The following is a 26702-nucleotide window of genomic DNA, read 5'->3' as shown; positions in this document are numbered from 1 at the left end:
TGAATATTCTTGATAATCTTATTATGAAAGCCATAACATTTGGAGCAACGTCATGTAACTATTTTACAGCTTGAAAATTATCTTGTTGATAAACTGAATGACACCTCTTTCATTCCCAGTCTGCACCCCAAACACCTGCTCTTGCACTGTAAGTTTGGTGAGCAGGTACAATCTGCTATAGTCAGCAGCTTAAAGCAGGAATCAGGCCCTGCGTGTAAATATCAAGAATTCTAAAGTAATTCCTGCTCCAGAACCTGGGGATCATGGGTAATCTACACCATTCAGCCATGTTTCAGGTCAGTGAGTGGGACTATAATGTTAAAGATGCCCTGTGGACATTCAGTGCTACTAAAACACAGTGTGTGTGCCCTTTTGGTCTACCAGACATCTCAAACGTATTTCCATCCTCGGGCAGCACACTCTGTGTAATCTTTGCTTTGAAAATCAACTCATAGATTGAAACTCTGACCAGAGATTGAATTCAAGATTTAAGAATCAAGAACCTGAACTCACTGTTCCACTGAGCCCTGCTGATGTGCTGTGTCACAAGTAAAATTTTCAGTGCTAACAACCAAAACCTTGAGATGCTTAGATTTGTTTCTATCATAGAGCTCCTTACATCCATTTAATATTCCAAAGCAGAAAGTAATGTGATATTACACCAACTGAAAAAAGTACAGAGGAGATCAGGTTTCACATTGTGTTTCATGCTTCAACTGAGTGTTTAGTTTGTTTGTTTGTTTTTTTGTTGTTGTTTTCTAAAGGGTACTTAAGAGTGACCACAATCACTCCCTCACCTTACCCAAGTAATTCTCCAAACTTAATAAACCTTAACAATAAAAAAATGGTTGACTAGTTTTCACAACTGAAGGCAAATCGCCTACTCATTTGGTCATTTAGGTATGAGGATGTGCTCTAACCTTGAGGTGCAAAGTAACTAGAGCTCGCTCATTCGCATCCCCTCAAAGCCTGAAAACAGCTCCCTGTGAAATGGGCGAATGTGTCTGTATCTGTCTGTTCCTGTCAAACATGGAGAGGGAGAGACGTGCAACAAGTACGAATAAGAGACAGCAGCAGGAAGAACATGAGAATTCCTACTGGGAGAGAGACAGGCTGGAACCAGGCATATACCATTGATTTCCATGATTTTAACAGGTGATTGCACTTCCTCACCCCTGACATCAAGCTGTGACCCAATCAGCCAATAAATGACTCTGGAACTGGCTAATACACAGCCTGTGTATCTGTCTATTTGAATTAATGATTCGCCTAGACAGAGTACTTCATATGAGCTCAGAAGAAAGTCCTCGGGCTATAAAATACTGATTTCTTGTCAGGCAGCTCATGGATTCTCTGTTCCACTCCTGACATGAGCAATCGGTGATTTCTTTTAATTAAATGCATGTACAGTGGTACAGCAGTGGTTTAGATCGATCATGAAGGTTTTCACAGACTCTTGAGTCAAGTCTCGCTCTGTGCATGCACCTGTCACACAGCTTTTAAATCTGTTTCTCTTAATTTTCTGCCTGTTTCATCCCCGAAAGAATATATAGTTATGCAATGCTTCCACTGACGGCGCGGGTCTGATTTGAGACTGTGCATGTTCCACCCCGGCGCCTCATCTAGGGGGTTTCTGTCCCTCAGCGTGGTGAAAGGCGCTGTGGGTGATAAAAGCTCAGGCGCATTTAGCGCTAAACCGGTGGTCGCGTAAGAAAAGGAGTCGCACCTCTCCGGACCCGGAGCGCACGGCGAAAAGGGGCGGATCTAACGTGACACTGGCATCTGCTTTCTTAATCTTCACTCAGTCGCCAACTAGTTATTGTGCAGGATAGCGTAGCGTTTACAAATTTATTCTCTCTTCAATAAAAGCTGCCACGTGCGCGCACGGTGCAGCAGAGTACTCCCCCGTGTGCAGCCGCTTCTCCAGATGGGTTGAGCGAATTATAAACCACGAAACCGGAGGGTTCTGTCCCGCGGTGAAAACTTCGGGTTGAGCCTCGAAGTTTGGACCAGCCCGAAGGTATGATCGTTTCCAACGTGAGCCTAAGCTGTGCGCACTGTTCCGGGGGAGGAGTCGGCGACTCGGCGGCGACTGCGGTGACAGACGCGTACGGAGAGGTGTCCGGCGCTCTCCCTCCTCTGTCCCTGAGCCCGACGGGGCACCTGGTGGTGGCGGTGTGCCTCGGCTTCATCGGCACCTTCGGTTTCCTCAGTAACTTCCTGGTGCTCACGCTGTTCTGCCGGTACCGGGTTTTGCGCACGCCCATGAACCTTCTGCTGGTGAGCATCTCAGCGAGCGACCTGCTCGTCAGCGTGCTGGGTACCCCGTTCAGCTTCGCGGCCAGCACCCAGGGGCGGTGGCTGATCGGACGCGCTGGTTGCGTCTGGTACGGGTTCGTAAACGCATGTTTGGGTAAGCAGGTGTTTTCATTCTCTCTGGCATGTGTCACCGCAGACTCAATGACCAACTCAGCCTCAGGTCATTTAATCTAAAATGAAATCTTTAAATCTTGTCTGTGTCTGTGTCTGTCCACCTCTAACAAGAAAAACAGAAATTAGATATTGATTTTTTTTCACTTATTTCTAATGGCAGTTAGATGGTGCCTGAGAGTAATTACTGGACACGTTATTTTTTCAACATATTAACTCTTTATGTCGCTGAAAGTGTGAAAATTATGTTCTTATTTTAAGTTGACGCTCTTAAACAATTGAACACCAAAAGTCACAGCCCAGTTCTTCATCTTTAAGTAGGGATTTAATCATGAACATTGACAAAAATCAGGGCTTATTTTTGTGGCAGCTTGCCAGAAGAGAATATGGATTCCCTGCCTGCGGCAACGGGCAAAACTCACTCAGAACGTAACGTGATTAAAATCCTGTAAACCCATTTAATTCTGCAGTTAATTTCAATTAAAATCCTATTAAGTTGTGAAGGTGCAGTGTGCTGCTCGCTGCTGATTGTGCTCAGCTGTGCCACGCTTGCAAACTGAATTTCCTTCCAGGGACATAAATAGTATTATCTGGTAAAGTGTCATAATTCAGATTTAGTCCCCAGATGTAACAATACATTTTGAGGGAAGAGATGCAGAGATGAACACTAAAATAATCATAAAACATGGAAAAAGCATTTCTGATCGTATTACATAATAAATCTGCTCTTGTCAGGCTCTTATCTTGATCCTTGGAGGTTGTGTCTGGTGTTCCAGTTTGTGTGCACATGACTGTTTTAGCTGCTGGGATCAAACCTTTGACCTTTCAGTTTCAGGACAATCACTCTAATCACAGCCCAGGATTGATTAATGTCACGGCTCTGCTCAGAATTTTCTAGACATTGGAGTGAAGCAGACAAGAGGAGAGAGATGTTTATTGGGAATGATCTTGCTGTGCTTGTCAGTGTTTTCATGGTGGGATCTGTTGGGTCTCTCTCTGTAAATATTATAAGATAAAGAGTACAGTCTAGACCTGCTCTATATGGACAGTGCCATGAGATAACTTCTGTTGTGAACTGGCGCTATATAAATAAAATTGACTTGACTTGACTTTTCATGGTCTTAATGACTTTCAACATTTTTGCACTTTGCACTTTAGGGATTCTATGATTGTGAGCAGTTGTAAGTGATTACTCAGTCTGTTAAGTACAGATATCAGTTTTCCTTTACTCAGCACATCATCATCTGTCTCTGTTACTTTCACTGTGCTGTGAGGTGCTGTTACCCTCAAAGACAGAGTTTTTTTTCTTTGGAGTCTGGACTTGTAGTAAGGTGCAGGAATGTGTTATTGTTGTTGTTCTCGAATAAGGTGTTTGGACTTGAGTCTGGACTTGTGAGATGGTGGTGTTGTTCTTAGATAAGTTGTTTTCTCTGTAAAGTCTAGGCTAACAGTAATGTGTTGCCTTTAAATCAGTTGTTTTCTCTTGGGAGACTAGACTTGTAGTGAGGTGCACTAAGGTGTTGTTGCTCTTAAATCTGCAAATGTATCTCTGGAATCGTGACTTGTAGCAAGGTGTTGTTGCTCTTAAAATTATTGTTTTCTCTAAGGAGTCATGACTTGCAGTAAGGCAAAGTAAAGTATTGTTGCTTTTAAATCTCCTTTCTGTTCACACCATTTTCAATCTGGACCCTGTTTTCTCATCTTTTCTTCATCAAACTGAAGGATTATGACTTAACTCCTCAATAACTCCACTATAGTAATAACAGGGCCAACAGCTTTCCAATACAATCTTGAAAGCTTCAAACACATCTTTCAACAGATCGACCTTCACTCTGTAACGAAACATGCACAATTTATATCTAATCTGCAGTTTATCCCTGACCTGAGAACTTGCATGGTGAATTTTGCACACTTTCTAAGTGGTACATGTTCAGGAGCAACCGCAGAATAAACAAGCACCAACAAATAGCATCAAAATTGTACGTGACAAGATGAAAGGCTCACTGGGCTTTAGAGATTCAGTTCTGGATTGATGTGGACATTGGCTCTGTACTACTACTGGAGTGGGGAGATGAACAGATGGGAGATGATCTAGCATCAAAGATGTGAGTAGTGAGTGATTGATGACAGTTTGGTGAGGATTGATCAGATGGTGGAGAAACAAGACGTGAAGCCCAGTTTGAAAATAACAAATAATAACTGGTGTACTTGTTGAGGTAAGGCATGATAGAAATAATAGTTTATTTAAAACCTACTTGAGTGTAGGGAGTTACTTTGTAGAAGAGAAAACATTGTTAGGTTTGATCCTTACAAGAAAGAGTTTGAACTCTGCAGAGTTCAAACCAGATTGTGTTTTAAGTGGAAAGAATTGTAGCCCGAGGAGGAGATTTAGCTTGAATTGCACTGCCTCTTTATAATGCATATTTAGTTACAGTATCTTTGTGTGAAGTGCATTTAATTTGTGCAATAGCTGGGAAATTCTGAGCAATTGTTTCTGCATGTGAGTGATTCCCCTGTGTCCCTTTGTTGATATGTGAGTGCACAAGGTAAAATTTCTCTTATTCAGTGACTGTTCATTAGCTCAAAATATGCCATCGATTCAAAGCCAAAGACTACCTACTTATAACTCTGGATTTAAATATGCTGTATGTAGGTTTTTGCTATTACTACATAGCCAACCTTAGTGTGTAAACAGCTGTTTACTTACCAGTAAGCAACACCAATATTGACTCCTGTCTTGCATCTTTTTCTATCACTTCTGAAGTTAGCATGCTAACGAGCTAGCCCAGGCCAGTCAGGTAATACCATTACCGCTGTTTCGTAATACCACTTTTCTGTAGTGAGTCACTGTATTGTCCAGTCTGCCCTCAGTTCAGTATGAGAGGATGCTCAGAGGGCATATTCTAACCTCTTGTTCTGTAAACACAATAATGGCTGAGGCTCTTGTTAAGAAAACAGCCGTTGCTGACGTTGCTTTGTAGCGATAACAAAAACAAAGAGTTTTCTTGAAAGTGATTGCAACTGTGTTGAAGGGCACTACTTCAGTCCAGACTTATCTATGTAAAAACTGAAATTAGCTGAGCTGGATTCTGCTCCGTTTGTTAATTCACTAATGAGACGTTGTCTGCCCAGCTGCAATTACCCAGACAACATCAGAGCTACTGTACCGTGCAAGTCGGGGACTGTTAGGAAGCTTGTAATGTAAAATGTAGCCTCATTGAGTCACTCTCACTGGAACAAGATCTTGTTCATAAAGTCAGAGGGCACTTTATTTCTCCCTTTGTTTCCTACTCTCTCGTTTCTCTATAGGTCTTACTGTCTCTCTCTCTCTCTCTCTCTCTTTTATCCACTGTTACACAATTTACAGTCATAACACTGCACAGGGCAACAGGTGCAGCATTTGGAAAACTGTTGCAAAGGGCATTTTTTCACTATTGTGACTTTTTATGTACTGAAATTAATCAGTTAACCATAAAAATAATTAGCAGATAATGAAAATGATAGTTACCTTCAGGCCTATTTTTCTTTTATCCCATCTCTTTGTTGTTCCTTGTCTGAAGTTTTCATCTTGCACACGTAAAAAGTTAATTAGAACACTTATGTTTAGAAATAATCTTTCTCCAGAGGAAATCTAACTGCAGAAATCAGATTTTATTAATCCCCTAAACCAATTACAGAAACCAGATTAATTTTTTTATGTGACATTGGAGAAATCAGATTATTCCAGAAAGCCATCAATAACAGGATTACTTACAAAATGCATGTAAACACGCTTATAGTGTATTGGAAGTTGTGCTGAGTGGTCAGCAGTTGAAAAATGGTCTGATTCGGTACAAGTGTTTTTGGATAATATGGATCTAAAATAAGACAGAGAGGATATGGGAAACAAAGAGGGAGACATAGGTGAAATAGAGAGTTATGGGTAACACAGATTGAGAAAGACAGAAAGAGAGAGAAGGGACAAAGTTAAAGACTGAGATGAGATGAAAAGAGAGGGAGAGAAAGAACTGGAAAGCAAGAAACAATGAAAGATGATTAGCTCCTGTGCTGACTCAGGCCTGGGACATTGGGTCATTCATTTTACCATAAATCTATTCCACACCACTCCAGAGGTTGGGTGAAGAAGAATCAGGCCTCAGGTGAAAAACCCATTAAAATGCATGCTGCGGAATCAAAGTGGGCCATGTTTGAATCAAAGCCAATGTTAGGGACTGATTTGCTCTCTGAATCCCCACCAGGCTCAGAGTAGAGACTGCGCAATCATTACTGCAAATGTATGGTAAGAGAAGTTGCTTTGTTGCTGAGGTAGCAGACGATTCATATTAAAAGAATCCACTAGAGTAGGTAGGAGTAGGTATTATTTTTCAGAGTTGTTTACCCATGATTACATCATTATTTAATAATTTCAAAACTGTCTTTGTAATGCCTCCATAAAAATCCTGCAAGTGATTCATAGAGTGCCTTTGAGCATCAACAGTTAATTTAAAATAAACAACCTAAGATTAGACAGTTGATTAGACTGACAGATGAAAAGAATGATTGTTCTGTTGTTGTAATACCACCAAATACTTATATTTCTGATCACGCTGCCAATCATGACTATGTATAGTGTGAAAGATGTTTTTTGTTGTGATGAACCTGCATCCAAAGCTGCAGTTGTCCTCAGCTCTATGAAACCTTTGAACCTCTTTTAGCTCATTGTTTTGGTTTTTGGCCGCATATCCACTCTGATCTGCCATTGGTGCTGGTTTCAAATAGCTTTGCACCTGCATGTACTGTAATGATTTATATAATGCTCTTTCCTTACTGGACCAAGCAGTCTCCACTTACTTGGCTATAACCCCCTCATCACAGGTCACTTATCTCTACCAGCTGAAAGCAGTCTAACACAAGTGTGATGTTCCCCTCTTAGATAGTTTGATTTAACTAGTTTTTAGAGGCATGTAGAGGTAATTTACAGTTGAGGAAAAAAGATTCTTCCTCCAAACTTGTAATCATCTAGAAACTCTTTGGGGCTTTGGACAGCACTTCTTTAGCCTGCACCTGTGACTTGCCAGCCAACCGCAACTTATTTGACCACAATAATTTGGGATACTGTAATTATATTATCTGCATGTGGACATCCCTTGTCATATCATATTATCTTTAATTATTTCAATACAGCATGTTAATCATCTGTTTGACCCACGAGAGAGTGCATGTGCTGTATCTAACCAGATGCATCAGAAATGAACATTCATCCACCTACAAGCACACACACACACACACACACACACACACACACACACACACACTAACACACACAAAATAATATCCATTATCCTCAAGACTCTCACTCTTCACTGTTGCTGTCAACACATTGTGCACCCACGACCCTCAGCCTGCTGTCCAAACCAAACACTCCACAGAGGCTGTCATTATGCACAGAGCTGCTGTGATTGTCTGTAATCAAAGTCTCTGTATCCCGGTTAGACTCAGTGTAATGGAGGTAGAGTGCCCCTGGACCAGCATTTTAGCTCCTATGTGCTGATTAGCCCTGATTTGAAGACTTCAGCAACCGTGTACTCCAATAGGACATGTTCATCAATTAGCAATTAACATGTAGAAGAAGACAGCTTCTGCTTTAATGCAAATGAGGTGAATGAATGATGATAATTCACCAGACAGCTGATGATTTAATGATACAGTTAGCTCATGATTTCAGTTGAGTCACATTACAGAGCTCATGGTTTGACAGTGTGACTGAAAATAGAAACTAGAAGAAGTAGAAAATTCTAGAAAATTGTTTCATAAAAATGTGCAAAAACACTTTTCAGTTTCAAAATAATTACAGCTACAATGTTAATTGTACTTAATGCCTCTCTGTTGTGAGAAATTGCTATTTTTCCTTATCTTACATTGTAGTGAATTGATTCTCTTTGGGTTTTGGACTGTTTGTCAGACAATTTGTTACATCACCTGAGGAAAGAAGAAACTGTGATTGGAAATTTTAAAAAATTGTTTTCTGGTGTTTTACAGACCAAACAATCAGTTAATCAAGACAAGGCGAGGCAAGTTTATTTGTATATTTACAAAGACAAAAAGAAGCAGAGTTCACTTGCTGCATATTGTAGGCAAGGACACATCTGTCTGAGATGAACATTAAACATTAAAACTTGAGTGAAAATTGATGTCAATTTTGAGTTTACAAATATACAGACAGAAGCAGAGAGAAGAGGTCTGCGGGGAAATAATATGTTCCTGTTGAAATCAGACTGTCGACCTGTCGCTCATAGTTGCAGTTTGTTAGCACAGCAAACATCAGTGAACTTCTCTGCTGTCCACTGAGTGTTTGTGTCCAAAAGATGCAGGCTGAAAAACTGCTCCAGTAATCAAAATAAACAGGAAATTGGCTTCAGATGCTGCTTGCTCCTCATCTTGGAGTGAAACAGAACACAGATGCTCGAGTTCTGAAAAAAGCTGCTCCATGGTGCTCCACTCACTTTCAGATCTGTGAAACCTTTATTTTATTCATTAAACCAAATAAAGATGCAAACAAATAAAAATTGTCCAGAAAAAAAACCAAACACATCTACTATGTATTCATTCATTCATTATCTATACCGCTTACCCATTAAGGGTCGTGGGGGTGCTGGAGCCTATCCCAGCTGTCACTGGGTGAGAGGCGGGGTACACCCTGTACGGATCGCCAGTCCATCGCAGGGCCAGTACATGTAGACAAACAAGCATTCACACTCACATTCACACATACAGGCAATTAAGAGCCACCAGTTAACCTAACGTGCATGTCTTTGGATGGTGGGAGGAAGGCAGAGTACCCAGAGAGAACCCACACAGGCACAGGGGGAACATGCAAACTCCACACAGAAAATCTACTGTGTATTTTCCATCTAAAGAACAGTAAACCAAGCCCAGATTAAAAACCGAAATCAAACCAATACTTCATGAACATGAGTTTTCGAAACTAGAATAAAGGCTTTGTAAGCCTTAAACTGTGTTGCAAACAGTAACGTAACTGTCGGATCACAAGCGTCATCATTTTCTAGCTCCTCCATGTGTATAGCCACAATATTTAGTTACGCACCCACTGACAACTTGTTCTGTGCTTCCCCTACTTCAGGCATCGTCTCTCTGATATCCCTGGCCGTTCTGTCGTATGAGCGCTACTGCACCATGATGTCGCCCACTATGGCCGACGGCAGGGACTACCGCCCGGCACTGGGAGGGATCTGCTTCTCCTGGCTCTACTCTGTGGCCTGGACTGTTCCCCCACTGCTGGGCTGGAGCAAGTATGGACCCGAGGGTCCCGGCACCACCTGCTCGGTTGACTGGAAGACCCAGACGCCAAACAATATCTCCTACATCATCTGCCTGTTTACCTTCTGCCTGGTCCTGCCATTCGGCGTCATCCTCTACTCCTACGGCAAGCTTCTGCACGCCATCAGACAGGTCTGATTCTGCAAATGTAAATGTTGTTTGAGAGACAGTGAGAAAATTAGCCTTAGAGTTGTAAATCATAAAGCAGGGCGTTTTGTATTGAGTCAACTTCCAGCTGTCTAGATATGGGCCAGTAAAAGCACTTCAAGGTAGATCTGAGATAAGATATGAGAAAGAGTGTGTTTGTAAGTGATTCAAATGCATGCCAGCAGTGCGGCCCCTAATCTAATCCATGACCGTATCGAACACCGCCAGGCAGTCTTTATGGTCAATCTGAGGCTGCAGAGCTGTCGAGAGGAAAGAATATGAGTTCATACATTTCAAAGACTTGAGCTTGAAAGCTGAGAAATGAAGCCATGTATCAGCTGATCACAACAGTTTCCAGTCAGGTTTGACATCTCAACAACATATTCTATTAAAGCTGCCAACACCAATTTATTCACTTGTCTTTTGCTTCATGCTGTTGCTGACTGCTGAGGACTCTTAGGCCAGATAGCGATGGTGGGATTTTTTGGAAGTGTCTGAAACCATTTCCTCTGTGCAAGAACATAATTTACACCTTGATTCAGGAATAGTAGGCACCAGAGAGGCTAAGACATGACTTGATTAATGTTTTGGTTCAGGTGTGATCTCTTCATTTCTTCCCTTGCCTGACTCATAAATGAAGTGGTTGCCTGTTTACCACTGTGAGTGAGAGACATTAAGAAACAGGGCAAGTACACAAAACTGAACAGAAAGTAAAACTATGCAAATGAAGTACATCAGCAAACAGCAAACAATGCTACAAAATGAATTTGAATTAGGATTCATGGCAGCCAGATTTAAAATATAGCTAGTAGAAAAAGGAGAATTCACACCAAGGCTGCAACTAATGAAAATCTAAGTATTAACCTGCCAATTATTTTCTCAATAAAGTGATTGATTGGTCAACAAAATGTCAAATGCTGATTACAAAAGCAAGAAATCTTCACATTTGAGCAGCTGGAGATGTTCTTTAAAGGTGCTCTATGCTTAACAGTTGCTAAGAGCTGTCTCTGTTGGTGAATCTGGCTTGAAACACTGGTTCAAACAAACTTCTGAGAAAAAAGAAGGAAATATTTAGGATAAGAACACAAAAATGTTTTTGTATGAAATCCAATATCTTTGATCTCTAACTTTGACTGTTAAATATTGTAATGAAGGGTTTGAATCAGCATTTAGACCATCCTGTTGGGAAATTAAATGAATAAGGAAAAGTGAAAAGATAAGATTGGTGGGTTGGGCTGCTGATTTTTTGGAAACAGTATTTCCAAAATCTTGGCTGTGTATCCATGTGTGTGTGTGTGTGTGTGTGTGTGTGTGTGCGCATTATTCTTAGGATACATTACTTCTTTTATATTAATCCATTTGGCAGCAGCATGCATACAATGTGCATCTAAGCATTAGGCTTGTCTCACTGTTCGGATGTGCATCGTCTTGCTTTAACTTTGAGTGAGATGGTTAAATGTGTTTGTTCGTGGCCATGAGCTCCCTTCCTTTCTGTGAGCCCTGGGTGGTGATGTGTTGATGCTGTTTGCACAAGAATTTAATTTGCCACACCATTTGCTGGTTCATGTGCCATGGCTCTGTGGGTTTCTGCCATGCCAGCAAGCATAGTGAACGTGTTGCTGTTGCTGTTGTTGCATGACACAGTTGTATGACACTATAAAACTGAATTGAATAGAAAGTGTAAGATTTACTTACAATTTACTGAATATTCCAAAAAGTGCTCACTAGAAGGAAGTATAAAAGATGGTTGCAAAACTGCTCGTTGCTACAATTTTACTAATAAAATAATATACATTATGTTTGTATAATGATTAAATAATAATAATTTCTTATAATTATAATAATAATTAATAATTTCTTGTATAACCATAGCCCACATCAGCTCTACCTCTGAAAACATGAATAATTTTTAGCCATTCTAGCAGCAATGCTAACGTTCTCGTTCATTCATAGTTTCCAAAGGGTGAATCCTACTTACTTGGCCATATTGTTTTTAGTGGAAAGCATTGGATGGATTGAAATGAGATCTGATGCAGATATCCATGTCATCCTCAGAATGAATTGAAATCACTTTGGTGACCCCTTGAGTTTTGGTGGGAATGTGGTAAACCTCATTACTGCTTAACATCAGCATTAGTTAGCATTGTCGTGTCAATATGTTAGCACGCAGACTTTAGCCTTTAGCTTAAACCACCCCGTGTGCTGAGGATGTATTAAGAAAAGGCCTCTTGGAACTGCTAACATGACTACATAGACTCTTGGTACTGTTTGACAAACTCTCTCCAGTTCTCTAGAGGATCATTTCTTATCTTCATAAATCCTGACTACAGGTGGAAAGTCACCCAAGTCACTGTTTTCTAGCACCATTATAAGTTTGTTTGAGATTTCTTGTGACAGCCAGATGGAACAAAGTCCAAAATAAGAATCCCGATCAAATCATTTCAAGGGAAATGGGTAAAAAAAACCAAAAAAGCAAGAGAAGGAGCCCTAAAAATATTCATGTGACGCAGAAAGACATTTCCACAGCAGGTTAACCAGCGGTAATGAATTGTTTTCTCAGAGCAGAACTGCTATTTCCTCCAGTCTCTCAAACTCTGTTTACATAAGATGATTATCCTCTCAGTGACCATGCCAGACACCTCAAATTAATAACACAGTAAGAGAGGGACACTCCTCACCATTGCAGCCTGAATTTGACCTTTACACTGATAAGATGGCTGCATTTCCTCATTTGGTGCAGTTTTCAGAGTGCCAGATGAATTCACATCTGCTGGTGCTGGAAGTCATCATTAAGTTCTGTAAGATAGAGGGAAAGAGTGGAGGAGCTGGGATAGAGAGAAAGTGACACTTCACACTCACTTGTTTTGCTGATGACGCCTTCTAAATTAATTAAACTGAGAAATGGAGAAAATCAGAGGCAGACGTAGTGAGAAGTCTCAGCTTTTTCCTGTCACTGTCAGATTAAGATGAGTGGGAGGTAGAGTCTGCTGATGGATCCTTGAGAAATAAACATAGAGAGGGGTAGTTAAGAGAGAAGAAGGCTATGGGAGGATTATGGTCGTGGTTTTCTAGTTGATCAGAGTTGCAGCCAGACACTTGCATCCCTCTGTGTTTAAGCATTTTGCAGAGTTACACGAACCTTGCTTTGACAAACTTATTCAAGGTTAAGGTTCATTTGTATGCATTTATTTGTGGATTTAATGGAAAGGAAAACTCAAGATGTCCTCTACCACACTGACCTGACTATAAGTATTTTCTTAAAAGATTGCATTGGTTTTAGTCTGATATGCGATATGTTTAGTTTTTTACAGTAGATTATGCTACAGGTTACAGGGATTCCAGGACTCGTCCTTTCCTCTATATGGGATATCTGTTTTAGATTTTTAATCTTTTTGACCCAATCACTCAATCTTCTAGGTTACTTTAATCAATATATTATCAAAGAATCCAATGTTTACATGTAATGTTGCCGTGGCTCATAGCTCATACCCGACTGAGCAACTTTCCTCAGTACTACAGAGAATTTCCACATCTTTGAGCTCATTGTTTTGACCACATCAAATGAACTGCTCAGCAAAATAAATTAAAGCAGTATGCAGCTTTGGTGTCACATAATGACACTGAGGGAAGGTTGAGAAATGTGTTTGTGGTATTCTATCTTGATAAAGCTCAATTTTTTTGCAGAGTTGTCAGCAAGCCCTGAAGGAAGACAGATGACTGTCTCATGTATTAGTTTTGCAATTGCAAGTGCTTCAGTTTGCTTGAAGCTGTGTGTAACACAACAATACACAGAATTAATAGCTGTTGGCATTCCAATTGGCTATTAAAATATCATCCAAATTACCAAACTGATAAGAGATTCAGCTCATTAAAACAAAGATGTTGACAGCATCTGGAAACAAGAATCGTAGATAACATCGTAGATGTGAAGATCTCTGGCAAATTTGTTAATTAGCTGCAACAAAATACAACTTTGTGTGGAGAAAGACAAGATAAAATGCTCAGGGTGATCATGATGGTCATCAGACAGAGTGTTAATTTTTCTGCATACTGTATAATGTATGTGCAGGGTTGTGTGTGCGTGCGTGTGTGTGTGTGTGTGTGTGTGTGTGTGTGTGTGTGTGTGTTTGGGTTTGCATGTAGAATATAAGCCTCGCGTGTGCTGTGTGGTGAAACCCAAGACACTGCACAAGAGAAAGGAAGTGAGGGAGAGAGGGAAGCATTTCCTCTGTGCGGGCCTTATTTATTTTTATGTGGTATTCATAATCATTCTATTGTTATTCTAAAAAATGTACGGCTCTTTGTTTACAACATTTTAGTCATAATGTACATTATCATGTACTATTACACAGTTGTGCATGCATCTGCATATTTCTGTGTTTCTGTGTCTCTATGTTTGAGCAACTTGTTTTTTATATATAACAGATAGTACACTAATGGCTCTCATTTGCAAGTCAGATTACATCTGCATCGCATCTTGTAATAGCCCATGTTTGGTGAAAGAAGTCCCTGGAGTACACTTATCAAAGTATATTAACATACATACATTTAGTTAAATACTCTACTTTATACTTCTACTTCACAATAGTTCAGACATATTGTACTTTTTTTTTTTTTTTACCCCACTACATTAATTTAACAGGGTCAGTTAGTTGTAATCAGTTCATAAAATACTGTATGATGCATCATTATAGATTAAATTGCCCAACAGTATATAAATGAGGTATGGAATAATTAAAATCCTCCGTAATCAACTACTTACGAGCCACTGCGTAAAATCAGTATGTTTATTTTAACAGTGAAAGTACATTTTGTTGCTAAAAATATGCAACCTTATATTTTTTACTCTCCAAACCAGTGAGAAGAACAAAGAGACTGAAAAAGAATAGAAAGAAAGAAGTAAAGAAATATTTTATATGAAACAACCAAAACTGTTCAGACTTTGGCTTTAATTGGACAGTCGCTGTTTGGTCAGTTCAACCAAGCTTAGAGTGGTCTTATCGGGACACATCGGACATTTTTGGCTCTTTTTATCGGTGGAGCTAATAACTGTGAAGTTTTACTTTTATCACAATCTTGCTGCCTTTGGAACTGACACATTACCCCACTCCTATTTGTGTCGGTCCCTGTGGTTTACACCAGTCTTGGTGTACTGCTGATTTCAGCAACCACAGGTTTTTTTCCTCTCCTGTCCTCTCTCAGGTAGGAAAATGTAGCCAAGCCACATGTTTCTGTAAAAAAGAAACTGCTTCATCTTACAGATTCTCTTGTACATAAAAATGTTAAGTGACATTCTTGAAAAGAAAGTTAAGATTTTGGAGGGCATTCTTTGCCAAGATTTGCAGTTTATATGGATATTGAGAAAACAAAAAACTTTCGAGTTCCTGAGCACACCTCAACAACAGCAGCTCTTACAGTAAATATCCACAATTCATGTCATGTATCGGGGCTTCTGTGCAGCTCTGGGGCCTCAGTCTTCTCCCTGTGCTAAAGTGCAACTTTGAGATTCAGGGTGCACGTTCAGCTTTTGCTTCTGCACAGAATAGCACTAACTTTTGTCTCCTCTGGCCTTCCCATCAGCATGATGGAAAATCAGGCCATAGACTTTCCACCTATTCAGGTCTGATGCATAGACTGCTTTTTTAATTTGTTTTGTTACAGACATCTGCACATAGATATTTGCTCTTGGTACAACTGGGCAAATACACAAAAGTTTTCACTATGTAGTATTTATACCACTCTTATGTGTGTATGTTGAATATGAAGCTAGAGGCAGCGGTGGCTGGTTTAGCTTAGCATAAAGACCAGAGGAAGGAGGAAACAGCTAAGCTGGCTCTGTCAAAAGGGAACAAAACCTGTGAACCAGCTCTTTTAAAGCTCAGTAATTAAAACATTATATCTTGTTTATTTAATCTGTAGAAAACCTGAGTGTATAAAAATGTCTTTGTGCTAAGCTAAGCTAATCACCCGCTTTGTCTTGCCTCATATTTATCATATAGTCATTAGAGTGGTTTCAATCTTTTGATCTGACTCTCATCAAAAAAGCAAATAAACATATTTCCCAGAACATTACTAATTGAATGTAGTTTTTTTTTTTTTGATTACCTTTTCAGTAATTTTTCATATTACATCAGATGATTACCCCACTCCTCTCCTCCAAAAGAGAGTTAACAGTGACAGGTAAACTGAAACCTTAAAATGCATAGACATGACATGCAAAGTGTCCTCTGTGTGCTTTTTATACACCATCCCATCATATCACCTAGGGCAAACAGCAAGATGATGGAGCACGTCCTTGATCATGTGACAGTGTCTGGTCCATTATTGACTTGACATTGTCACATGTCGTAACATATTATAGTTTTTGCCACACCCTCTGTTCTTTGACAGTAAGAATGACTCCAGGCTGTGGGTGGTAGAGCTCTGAAGTATTCTTAAAACATCCTCAACACCCTCCACATCCTGCTGACACAGCAGCTGTCACCAGGATTGAGAGGGTGCAGTTTGCTCACAGTAACATGGACTGCATGATTTAGTTCTGTTACTCATTGTTCAAAAGGTGGCAGCTCAAATATTAAGACCTTACTGAAAAGACAGCAGCTCCTCCTCACCTCAAGTGTTTTTTGTAACACTTTCACTTTTATCGCAGTCAGTGTATTTCTTCGTGAATACAAAATTAAACCACAACAGTGCAGGTTTTATCTCCACCAATACTGCCTAACATTCTGTATAATTTATTGAACTGATTTCTAGGTAGCTTTTTCATTTCACTGTGGTGTGAAAATCAACTTGCAGACACCTGAAACTTTCTTCAGGCAGGTAATCCATTACAGTAAACAATTTAGTTACCTTTTTTGTTACTTACATTGCAGTATTGTCTTGTAGTAATAAAGTTGTCGTTAGCTCTCTGAGACTTGTGTGGCCTGTTTAATGCCGCAAATTACCTTTTGTGTCATGTTTGTTGTATGAAAGTTTCAGATTTTTTTAATGATTATTTTCCAGTACTAATGTTTGTTCATTTGGCTTTAGATTTTCCAACTAAAGATTGATATGATGCAGCAAACAACATCAGTTCGTAGATATGGCATCTTTCTTGCTCACAGTTGCAATGATACAAAAGCACGACTCTAGCCAACATGTAAAGCCAACTAATTCTACAATGGATTGTCAATCCCACATTTCAGGTCTTTTGAATGGAAAATAAAATGTAACAAAAGAGTTAAAATGTGCAACACCATTATAAAATTCTAAATTCAACCAGTAGCTTTTAAGAAAACAATCCAAATCCACAGACAGCAGGGTTATGTAAGTGTGAATATTTGCATTCGCAGACATTTCTGGCAACATTTTGTCTTGATCTCAAAAGCTAAAAGTTTTATTTTTCAGTCCACAAGGAAAACACACACAGATACATAACTTTTGCATGAAAAATGAGAAGTCATATGTAAATAAAACTGTATATGATATTTGTTGAATGTTTAAAGAGCCAGTAGCTACTTTCACTAGAGGAGAGTTGGCATCAGTGGCGCTGGGTATGTCTCCTCTTGTAACTCCTGGCTTGGAGTTCACTCCCAATGCCAGAGTCCAAATGATTAATTTAAACAAAACTACATTGCCCATAATCACAGCCTGAACCTTTCTCATTCTGCTTCTCTCTGGTTCCATCATGTCACATCTATTTATGTTTGACTTTAAAATGATATTACCATATTTATGAATATCTAGGAGTTTCTGAATGCAATATTTATGTTGGCAGAGGACTGTCTGATTGTGTGGGTTTAAATGTCAAATCAGCCTTTGCAGAGCTTGGCAATGAAAATTTTGATTAATTCAGTTATTGGTCTAATCTAATCAATAGACTCACTCCGGATCATTCAGGTGCTTGGTTGTGATTGAGTCGAGTACTACAGCAGACTGTTTCATAATCCAGGTTTTGCTGGACTATATATATATAGTAAACACAGACTCACCTTGGAAAGGATAGTTGTAATATTATGATTTGCTGCATTTTTCTAAAAACACTAATCAATGGGTCATCCTCTATGATACACGACACTGGAAGGTCATTTTTATTCTGGTTGCACCACATTTGTTAGATCAAGCCATTTTTAGGCTGATATATGTTAGTCTGATTCTACCATATGTCAGCACCGGTGCAGGCTCACTGTCACAGGGATTTAAGGTCCACTTCTATTCCCCACTTACTGATTGAGGACAGCCTGAAATATGGCTAACCACCCAGGTAAATGTGCAGATGAAGGTGGAGTTGATATAGGGTGATGGTGTCTGGGCCAGAATGGGCAGAGTCTTAACTTTATTTGGAAAAGTTTGGAGTTTTCTCATTGGCTCGCTTACAGTCTGGTATTGTCCAGAGCCAAAATCTATCAGCTGTGTCCTGAGGTAACTCATCACTGGCCTCAACACTCAGCTATGGTGTTGTCTGATCTGTCAGGTTGCTATGGCAAAACACTATGAGAGTCCTAAACCTAAAGATATTCAGTATACAATCAAATGACAAAAAATAAAAATAAAAAAGTAATTAGTTTTCTGTCAATTGGCTTATTGATTAATTGACTGCTTGTTGCAGCTGTACTCCAGTGTATGATGCTGAAGGACTGTCTTTTCTGCATGCAAGCTAGGACAATAGAGCCCATATTATTGGTTTGGTGAGTGCGTTAGCTGGGGAATAGTTTGCTCGAGTATTGTATATACAGTAAACTGGCCCCAGATGCAGAACACAGAGACAAAGTAGGGTTGTCTTCTGATGTGCTGAATTTTCAAATCATGGCAATGCACCAAAAAAGTTTCTCTCTCTCACTCTCTCTCAGGTCCGCAGTGTGAGTTCAGTGGTAACTCGTCGCAGAGAGCAGCGGGTGCTGGTGATGGTCATCACCATGGTGGTGTGCTACCTGGTCTGCTGGCTGCCGTACGGGGCTGCGGCTCTGCTCGCGACCTTTGGGCCCCCTGACCTTTTAACTCCAGAGGCAAGCATCACGCCATCACTGCTGGCCAAGTTCTCCACCGTCATCAACCCTTTCATCTATATATTCATGAACAAACAGGTGAAGTGTTCTCTGTCACTGTGTTCTCTATGTCTCTACGACATCGTTCTCCATGACTTGTCTTATTGTCTGTTTCTTCCTTTCTTTGCCTTTCTGCTTCGTGTGTTCATATGTCTCCCGCTTGTTTCCTCATTGTAACACAGCCTGGGTGAGAGAGATGACAATCTGCAGAGCAGCCTCTATGTATGTAAATTTAAATCCAGCATAGTCTCTTATATGTCTGTTGATCTTGTACAGGACAGACATTAACCAGACCAAGCTATATTGTGTCTGGTCCAGTTCCTGTGGACAGTTGGGAGATGTGTTGGTTTACTTTAGCTAACATTAGTACAGCTGCTCACAGATGCACAAATAGTGTCTCTCCAACTTTATCAGTGATGCCAAACTTTATCCCATCCAGTGTCGAGTCAACATGAGCCTGAGATAGCTAGCTAACGAGGACGTCCACAGAATTTTCACAACTTTATGCTGCAGTGTTCATCAACATGGCCGCCACTGCAACTCATAACTAAAACACTACAGTGGCAGCTGGTACTACACTAAACCACAGTGATAGAATAATCAATTAATCATCGACATGCCTAATGTAAGCATTTCAAAAATGGTTATTTTCAAGTTATAAGAGGATATAAGTGTTTATTAATGCATCAACTGGAACTCTAGTGTTTCTCTCTAGGTTCATGTATATGCATTTTAAGATTTTTGTCATTTTATGCTGTTTAATCTTGTGTCATTTCACACCAAGCAAAAAAATAACTGAACCTCAATAAGCACTTCAAATTTTGTCTGCTTACAACTATGTTGTTATTTGAAATGTGTTAAAATAATAATGTGTTAAATAAGGGGAATTAAAGTGTTAACTTTAAGGGTAAATTGACATCCTAAACTAAACTAAACTGAGGTGAACTGTACATTGGAGTCAGCTGCTCTGTGTCTTACAATAGATCAGTCTAATTATCTGCTCTCTCTTATTTAGGAAAAGAATCAGACACCCAGGCCTGTAATTGAAGTTATATGAGATTCACACCCAGGGGAGGTTAATGTAGATACAAGCAGGCCTCCACTCTCCATCTGCTCACTCCTCATTTACACCCTCAGACAGAACACACACTCCTGCATCCTGCTACAAACACAAAGACACACACATACACAAGCGTACAGATAAAAGACAGAGGTGTGAGATTATTATCGTGGTGTCAACGCATAACAAACCCGCCCCCCGCCCCCCGTTAGGTTGTGATACACATCACTGTCACTCAAGGACACACACTAATGAAAAAGAAAGAGGAAGTAATCTCGCCGATACTGGCCTTCTTGATTGACAGCAGAGCAACCTTCAGTGTGCTTTGTGCACCATTTAATCATCAATAAATCATTACCGTCATTAGTAGATTAGTGTAATAACTGTAAACAGCTTATGTGTAACTGCTTTGTATATTTGTCATGCAGGAACTTTTTTTTCCTTTCCACTTCTACAGTTCCACTTTTTTACCGTTGTTTTTTACCTTTTTTTTACCTTCTTTTACCTGTGAAGATGATGTTAGTTGACATCTGAAAGAAAGTGAAGTTTTATTAGCTCTTATTCTTGCTTGTGAAGACAGATGCATGTTAGACAATGACATGTATCACCATCCTCGTGCCATAAGAATGTAAGAGATATTATTATTGTTGATGTACCAAAAGTTCTTGCTAGGCATGGGGAAATCATACTGTGAGGTATGATTCTTTAGGGAGAATAGGACATAGAGAATAAAAGCAATGTGAGCTAATATCAGCTAAACCCACTGAAGCACATCATTTTACATCACTGTTTGAACTGCTGTTGTCTGACCTAACTGGCTGTTCAAACTAAGGCAGTTGCACCTGGTAAAACACAGCCACAACTACAGTAATCCTTCATATCCTTTTCTGTCTGTTGTGTAACACTGTATCTCTCTTTTGTAAATCAATTTATCTATTTTATTTTTTTCATTCAACTATCAATACATCCCATAGTGTTTGGTTTGTGTTTATCATGTCATGGCAGGACAGTTTGGATGGGATTCAGCCTGATATGAGAACATGTTTCAGATTTCACCCAGTTTATGAAAGATTAAAAGGTTGTGATTGGGGAGAAGATACAGAAAGAAAAAGAGAAGGAGCAACTTCGAAATAAAGGAGGGGATATCAAGAGTGAAAGAATAAAAGGAAGCAGGTAAAGAGGGCAGAGTGAGGAAGGAAGGAAAGATGGCAGGAGGAAAGGAATGAAAGGAGAAAAGTAAAGTGAAAGAGCAAACAGAAAAAGAAAGAAAGGAAACAACGTGGGTTCTAAAGAATAAAAGAATAAAAAAACAGACTAAAGAAAGACAAAGAAAGACAGGTGGGAAAAAGGAAGGTGACAGGCAGGAGGAGGAGGAAGAAAGTTCTTTTTCATTTCCAAAAGGTAACGTAGCTTTGATTTTGATTAACATGTGATGTTACTATCAGGGAACGACACACTGTGCCGGTGACCTTTCCTTCTTCTCTCAAACATTCACACACTCTTTTATCTGTCTCTGTCTCTTTTTATCTGCTTCCACCTCAGTCTGTTTCTCAGGTTATTTTTCCATTGGACTGTCTGTCTGTCACTTTTGAGCTTGTGAGACATTTAACTCTCTTTGATGACTGACTTGTTACGACAGCGCTCTGTCTGGTAGTACCAGGAGTGAAGTTTTTCCAGGGCATGTGTGAGTGATGATTAAGCTGCTAACTGAACTTTCAGGGCCCACAGATAAACACTCTGGAGGCCACGCTGTGTGGCGCTTTCAGTCTTCAGTTCCTCCCAGCCCATACCTATGGCAGCAGTGTGTTGAGGCGAGTTGAAGACTTAAAGCGCTGCACAGATTCACGCCCTGGACCTGAATAATCACACCTTTACAATCATTAGTGCTTTTCAGCACAATGTAATAGATGTCGAACTGGTCAGATTCTTCCAATGTAAACAAGAAAAGTCATTGTTTTTGTTGTTTTGTTGTAAAATGTTATATAATATCTTAAATCTCAGTAAAGACACAGATTTGCAGCAGCAGGTGAGGATTTGGTCACTTTTTAGTTTTAAGATCCAATCTGTGCCTGATCTGAGCTATAATCCCTCACAACGTCATCTTGTCCTGCTGCTCTGTTTTTTTCTCCGTTCACCTCAGACATCCCTTTCTCCTTCACACTTCCCCACCCCCATTTCACACATCTCTCCTTTTCATTTCCTCTGGGGTTTTGCATTTTAAACCAACAGCTTTTCTCTCCCCAAGCACAACTCTACAGTAGATTAATACACAAGGATTTGAGACACTGGAAGATTTAAAAACGGAGAGCTAATTTTGAAAGCTGCACAATGTCCTCGGGGTAACAGAAATTAATTGGCTCATATATGATGAATTGTCAGCCAGCTGCTTAAGTATCTCTGTTAAAAAGCAACACAAACTGCTCTCATTTGTCATATCAGTCACTGGATGTCACTTTTTTCAAAGCACAGAAACATGCTGGAGGAAAGTACTCACTATGATGATGATGATGATGATGATGATGATGATGTAATAAGATGTACCAAGGTGTCATGTTTAATGCAGCATGCCTGTTTGATCTGCGGCGCCCTGGGGAAATGTAGTAGACTTTGAGTATACGTGTGGATCTGGAGAGTATACTAAGTACACTACGTTTATCCAGGGGAGCACGCTGCCTGCTGGACTCCAACATGGAGGAGCAGAAGACCTGCATGGCTGAAAATGCATCTAAATGATTCTGTTTTTGTCTTTCTAACTTTTTCTGCCGCTACAACTGCATGTGTCCTACTCTTACACATTATAATAATTGTTATAATAATCAAAATGTTACAATTGCTATTACTACTATTACTGTTCTACTGCTGCCTCCACCTGGTCTATACTGTTACTACTACTACTACTAGGTCTACTGCTGGGTGTACCACTTATTCTATGTACTATTACATGCACTGTTACTTCCACTACTACTACATTGACTTCCAATACCGCTGCGCTCACTATTTTTATTGCACCACCGCTACCCAGGGGGCGCACAGAGCCAGTCCATGGGAGGTCAGCATGTATTACTAGGAGGTAAAAAGTGTAACAAAAGTGGTGACAGTAGTTGTAGACAAGTGTGACAAAGTGACAAAGGCAGTTTGACAACCACTACAGTAGTATTGGATCATGATCATGCTAAGTTGGTCATGTATGAGGGGAACCACCTGCCTTTTATCAGTTATTTATTTGACTGGGACTTATTTGCAGGCTTAAGAAATAATGTGTGTGTGTGTGTGTGTGTGTGTGTGTGTGTGTGTGTGTGTGTGTGTGTGTGTGTAGTTCTACAGGTGTTTCAGAGCATTCCTCAGCTGCTCTGTCCCCGAGCGAGGCTCCACCTTAAAGACGTTTTCACGGGCGACCAAGACACTCCGCACCATCCGCCAGGAGAAGGAACACCACGTGTCCGATCCAGCCCCCTCCACAGCCCTGCCCACGCCCAACTCCATACATGGGTCCTCCCAGGGAGCCAGTCACATGACTCCACCTCTGTCCAATCCAGATTCTGCCGCTCCCCACTCCCCTGCCACCAACAGCCCCAAACCTAAACTGATTCTGGTGGCTCACTACAGGGAATAAGAGCAAAGAAACAACAGCAACATGGGCTGAACGTTTAGAGAGAGAGTGACAAGCAGGGGCACAGGTCTCCAATTAAGATACAAATCCTCTTAATAGTAAAAAAGAGCAGGTGCAAAGTGAGCTCAGTGGGAGTCTTAAATACAAGCTGGGACCTTTTAATCCCTAAACAGGGATCATTGCTCTGTGCAGTCTGCAAACAGGGATACACACAATGCCAGTCTCATCCTGCTCACCATAGGCACTGTATACAAATAAGGGGGAATGATATGAAGAATAGGGCTAAACATACTTTAATGGTTCATGTTAAGATTACAGTTCTCTATCAGTAGAATGTACTCGCTGTAATCACATCCATCATGCACGAGAGCACAGAGGTTGCATTAAAGCTCACTTACCTCTGCCTAAAGTTCTGCACAGAGGGCCTTGAGGGATGCATCTGAGATTAAAGTTTAACAAACTCACATTAGTTTGTGTAGTTTCCTCTTGCTACAGTGAAAGTGGTGCCTGTTTCTTCCATCCATACACCAGGACGATTCATTTTACTTTATTTTGGGGAAAAAAGGTCAGAGTTTTATGATCAGAATACTGCCCACGCAGAGACAACATGGAGAGAGTGATTACGAAACGAGACATCCCCTGTTTTAGAAAAATTAATGCATTTTTGCTTTTACAAAAATGCTTGAGAGTAAGTCACACTGTGGGCAAGCGCTGAAGTGATTACTCATGCTGGGTGAGCTCTGCTTATAAAACAAATGTTTAAGAGGACAAAATCATGTTTGAAGAAGACATGTTTTAATGTAGCTTTTGGAAATTAAGTGTTTTTTGGAATAAAACCCTTTATTTGTGTGGATTCAGATGTGTATATTTTTGGAAGATTTGTTAATGAATGTGCCGTGTGTAGAGTCTTACAGGGAGGGTGAGTGTGTGTTAGCTACAAGCCAAGAATTATCTTATTTAATAGGCTGGTATTAGCATGTTAGCAATGGACACAGAAATAAGCACGATTGCACTTTACTGATTCAGATGTACCAGATGGAGAGGAAGACGTGAAATTGCATTCGCTCTGCCCCAGTAAGACAATTACAAAAAAATTGAAAAGTCACATAAATAGGTCAGGCTTTTTTTCATGTATTGATGAATTATCTTTGTTACAAAACTAAGCGATGTTATTTCTTAATCTGAGAAATCATTTTGGAGAAGCACAGTATTCTTTGGTGAGGATTTCATGAACTGTTTGGTGATTTCTTTCTTTTCAACAATAATTCAGCTGAAGAAGCATTTATTTTTTCCTGACCCTGTTTCCATGCCTGATATTTGAGGATTTGATACAGAGTGTTAAAGATTTATTGAACAATTTTATGCTATTTAGAAATGAGGGTTTTTATTATGTCTTTATTTACACTTTGCTGCATATAGGCCCTCTGTCATCAATGCCAGGACTATTATCAAAGCCATTAAAGGGATATTTCACCATTTCATGAGGAACACATAAAGAGGTTTCCCTGTTGTCTAGATGTTTCTGTAGCTGATGTTTCTCTTTTTTTAGTGGAAAAGTGGTTTTGTGTTGTCTCTCTAATGTATTTTCTTTTGCTTATGTAACATAAATGAAATTGTGTCACAAGCAGATTTGGATGCCTCATTATTTTTCTATTTACTTCACCTAAAGTGTGTATCTGTGTGTGTGTATGTGTATGTGTCTTCATTCAGAAAAGAGCTCAGTGTCACATTCTCTCATTCTCGTTCCTCTTAGTCATATTCACGTTGATTAATCCATGAATTATTAACAGCAGCATTATTTACAGGGAGGGAAGCAGATTAACATTCTAAATTACAGCCTACGTCTCAGTGAGAAACAAACAGCATTTGGAGCGTCTGAGTGGAATATTACATCTCACTGCCATGAATGAATAATAAGCCAATGGCTGCAAACACCCACAAACACAGAGGAAAAAAGTCAATAATATAAGTCTCAGTGCACATCTGGGCAGAGGCTCAGAATAAACTTTTGGAGTTTGTGTGGAGTATTAATTATTTGGCTAATTGGCTGTAAAAGTTTTTCTAGAAAGTTTTTACATTAGAATAAAGTTTAAAAACCACTCCTGCTGCATAGTGCTCCTCTCGCCTGTCCGTGTTTTGAGCCTTACAACCCCTCGTTGGTTTGTAAAGAGATCTGTTTTGTCCTAGTTCCTTAGTTGGCTAGAAGACAGTGACTGTAAGTGATTCAGTGTTCAAAAGAGGGCTTTATTTTATGGGACTTGTTTTTCTCTTTGGCATTCAGATTAAAAAACAGCACTGCATAATGAAATACGATCCATAGAGGCCATAGAGGCTTGAGTAATACATCCACAAGTTTTAGGGTTTATTAAATTCCAACAACCATCATTTTGTTCTCTGGCTTGACAACCTTAAGGTAGTAGAGGACCCTGTTCATACTCCACCTTATTCTGCCAGGAATGTGTGCTTGCATATGTTTGATGATTTTGCATGAATTTACAGGTTGTTGTTTTTTTCATCAGAATCAGCATGGCCACTGTGCCAACACAGTAGTGTAATTGTGATGAATGAGGGTGCAGCATTTGTTCACACAGTTCTGTATTTTTCTTACTGTGAACAAATGACAAGAACAAAACAAAAAATGAACAGATCTTATTAACAAGGATTAGTATCTTTGAATTCAAACCCTTATATCCTATTCCTCTGTGCCATAGAGTTCCATTAAAATACATCAGTGAGCAACATATTTGCACTGGATTACATGTTCCTTCATTACCATGAGGACACAAGCTGTGGTTTTCACGAAACACCGTTGAAAACTCACATCATAAAAACTGTTATAGTTGTTGAAGTCTGTTTATTTGTGTGTCTGTCTAGGATGTAATCTGTTTTCTTAACACTAAGGAATGAACCAGTCAGGCCCTTATCACTTGCAGGGACACAGATTACATAATCAAACAGATTAAATACAACATCAGTTCCAGACATCTGAAACTAACTTACTGTTGCGATGGAATGTGAGGTTACAGTGTTCACATTTTAATCAAATTATACTGAGCAGTTGCAGGCAATAAACCTTACAAATTGGACTAACAGGCTAACACTGCACGGCTCCAGC

At 39.8% G+C, this 26702-nt stretch overlaps 1 protein-coding gene across 1 annotated transcript; it reads left to right on the top strand.

Moving 5' to 3' along the window:
- Positions 1–1727: 1727 nt before the first annotated feature.
- Positions 1728–25200, top strand: tmtopsb (teleost multiple tissue opsin b). The gene is made up of 4 exons (XM_018679309.2): positions 1728–2413; positions 9551–9879; positions 18723–18956; positions 23294–25200. The coding sequence occupies exons 1-4, from the start codon at positions 2023–2025 to the stop codon at positions 23588–23590; spliced, it is 1251 nt and encodes a 416-aa protein (XP_018534825.1). The 5' UTR covers positions 1728–2022; the 3' UTR covers positions 23591–25200.
- The last annotated feature ends 1502 nt before the right edge of the window (positions 25201–26702 follow it).

Source organism: Lates calcarifer, linkage group LG24 (assembly GCF_001640805.2).
Source record: "Lates calcarifer isolate ASB-BC8 linkage group LG24, TLL_Latcal_v3, whole genome shotgun sequence".
NCBI lineage: Eukaryota > Metazoa > Chordata > Actinopteri > Centropomidae > Lates > Lates calcarifer.
Note: the sequence above shows the minus strand (reverse complement) of the source record. Positions and strands in the feature narration are given on the sequence as shown.

What these genes read in the sequence shown, in the direction of transcription:
- tmtopsb (XM_018679309.2), top strand. Translation starts at nt 2,023, where the DNA reads ATGATCGTTTCCAACGTGAGCCTAAGCTGTGCGCACTGTTCCGGGGGA. An exon ending in GTTCGTAAACGCATGTTTGG is followed by an intron (nt 2,414 to 9,550) that starts GTAAGCAGGTGT and finishes CCCCTACTTCAG; the next exon opens with GCATCGTCTCTCTGATATCC. An exon ending in TTCTGCACGCCATCAGACAG is followed by an intron (nt 9,880 to 18,722) that starts GTCTGATTCTGC and finishes ACTCTCTCTCAG; the next exon opens with GTCCGCAGTGTGAGTTCAGT.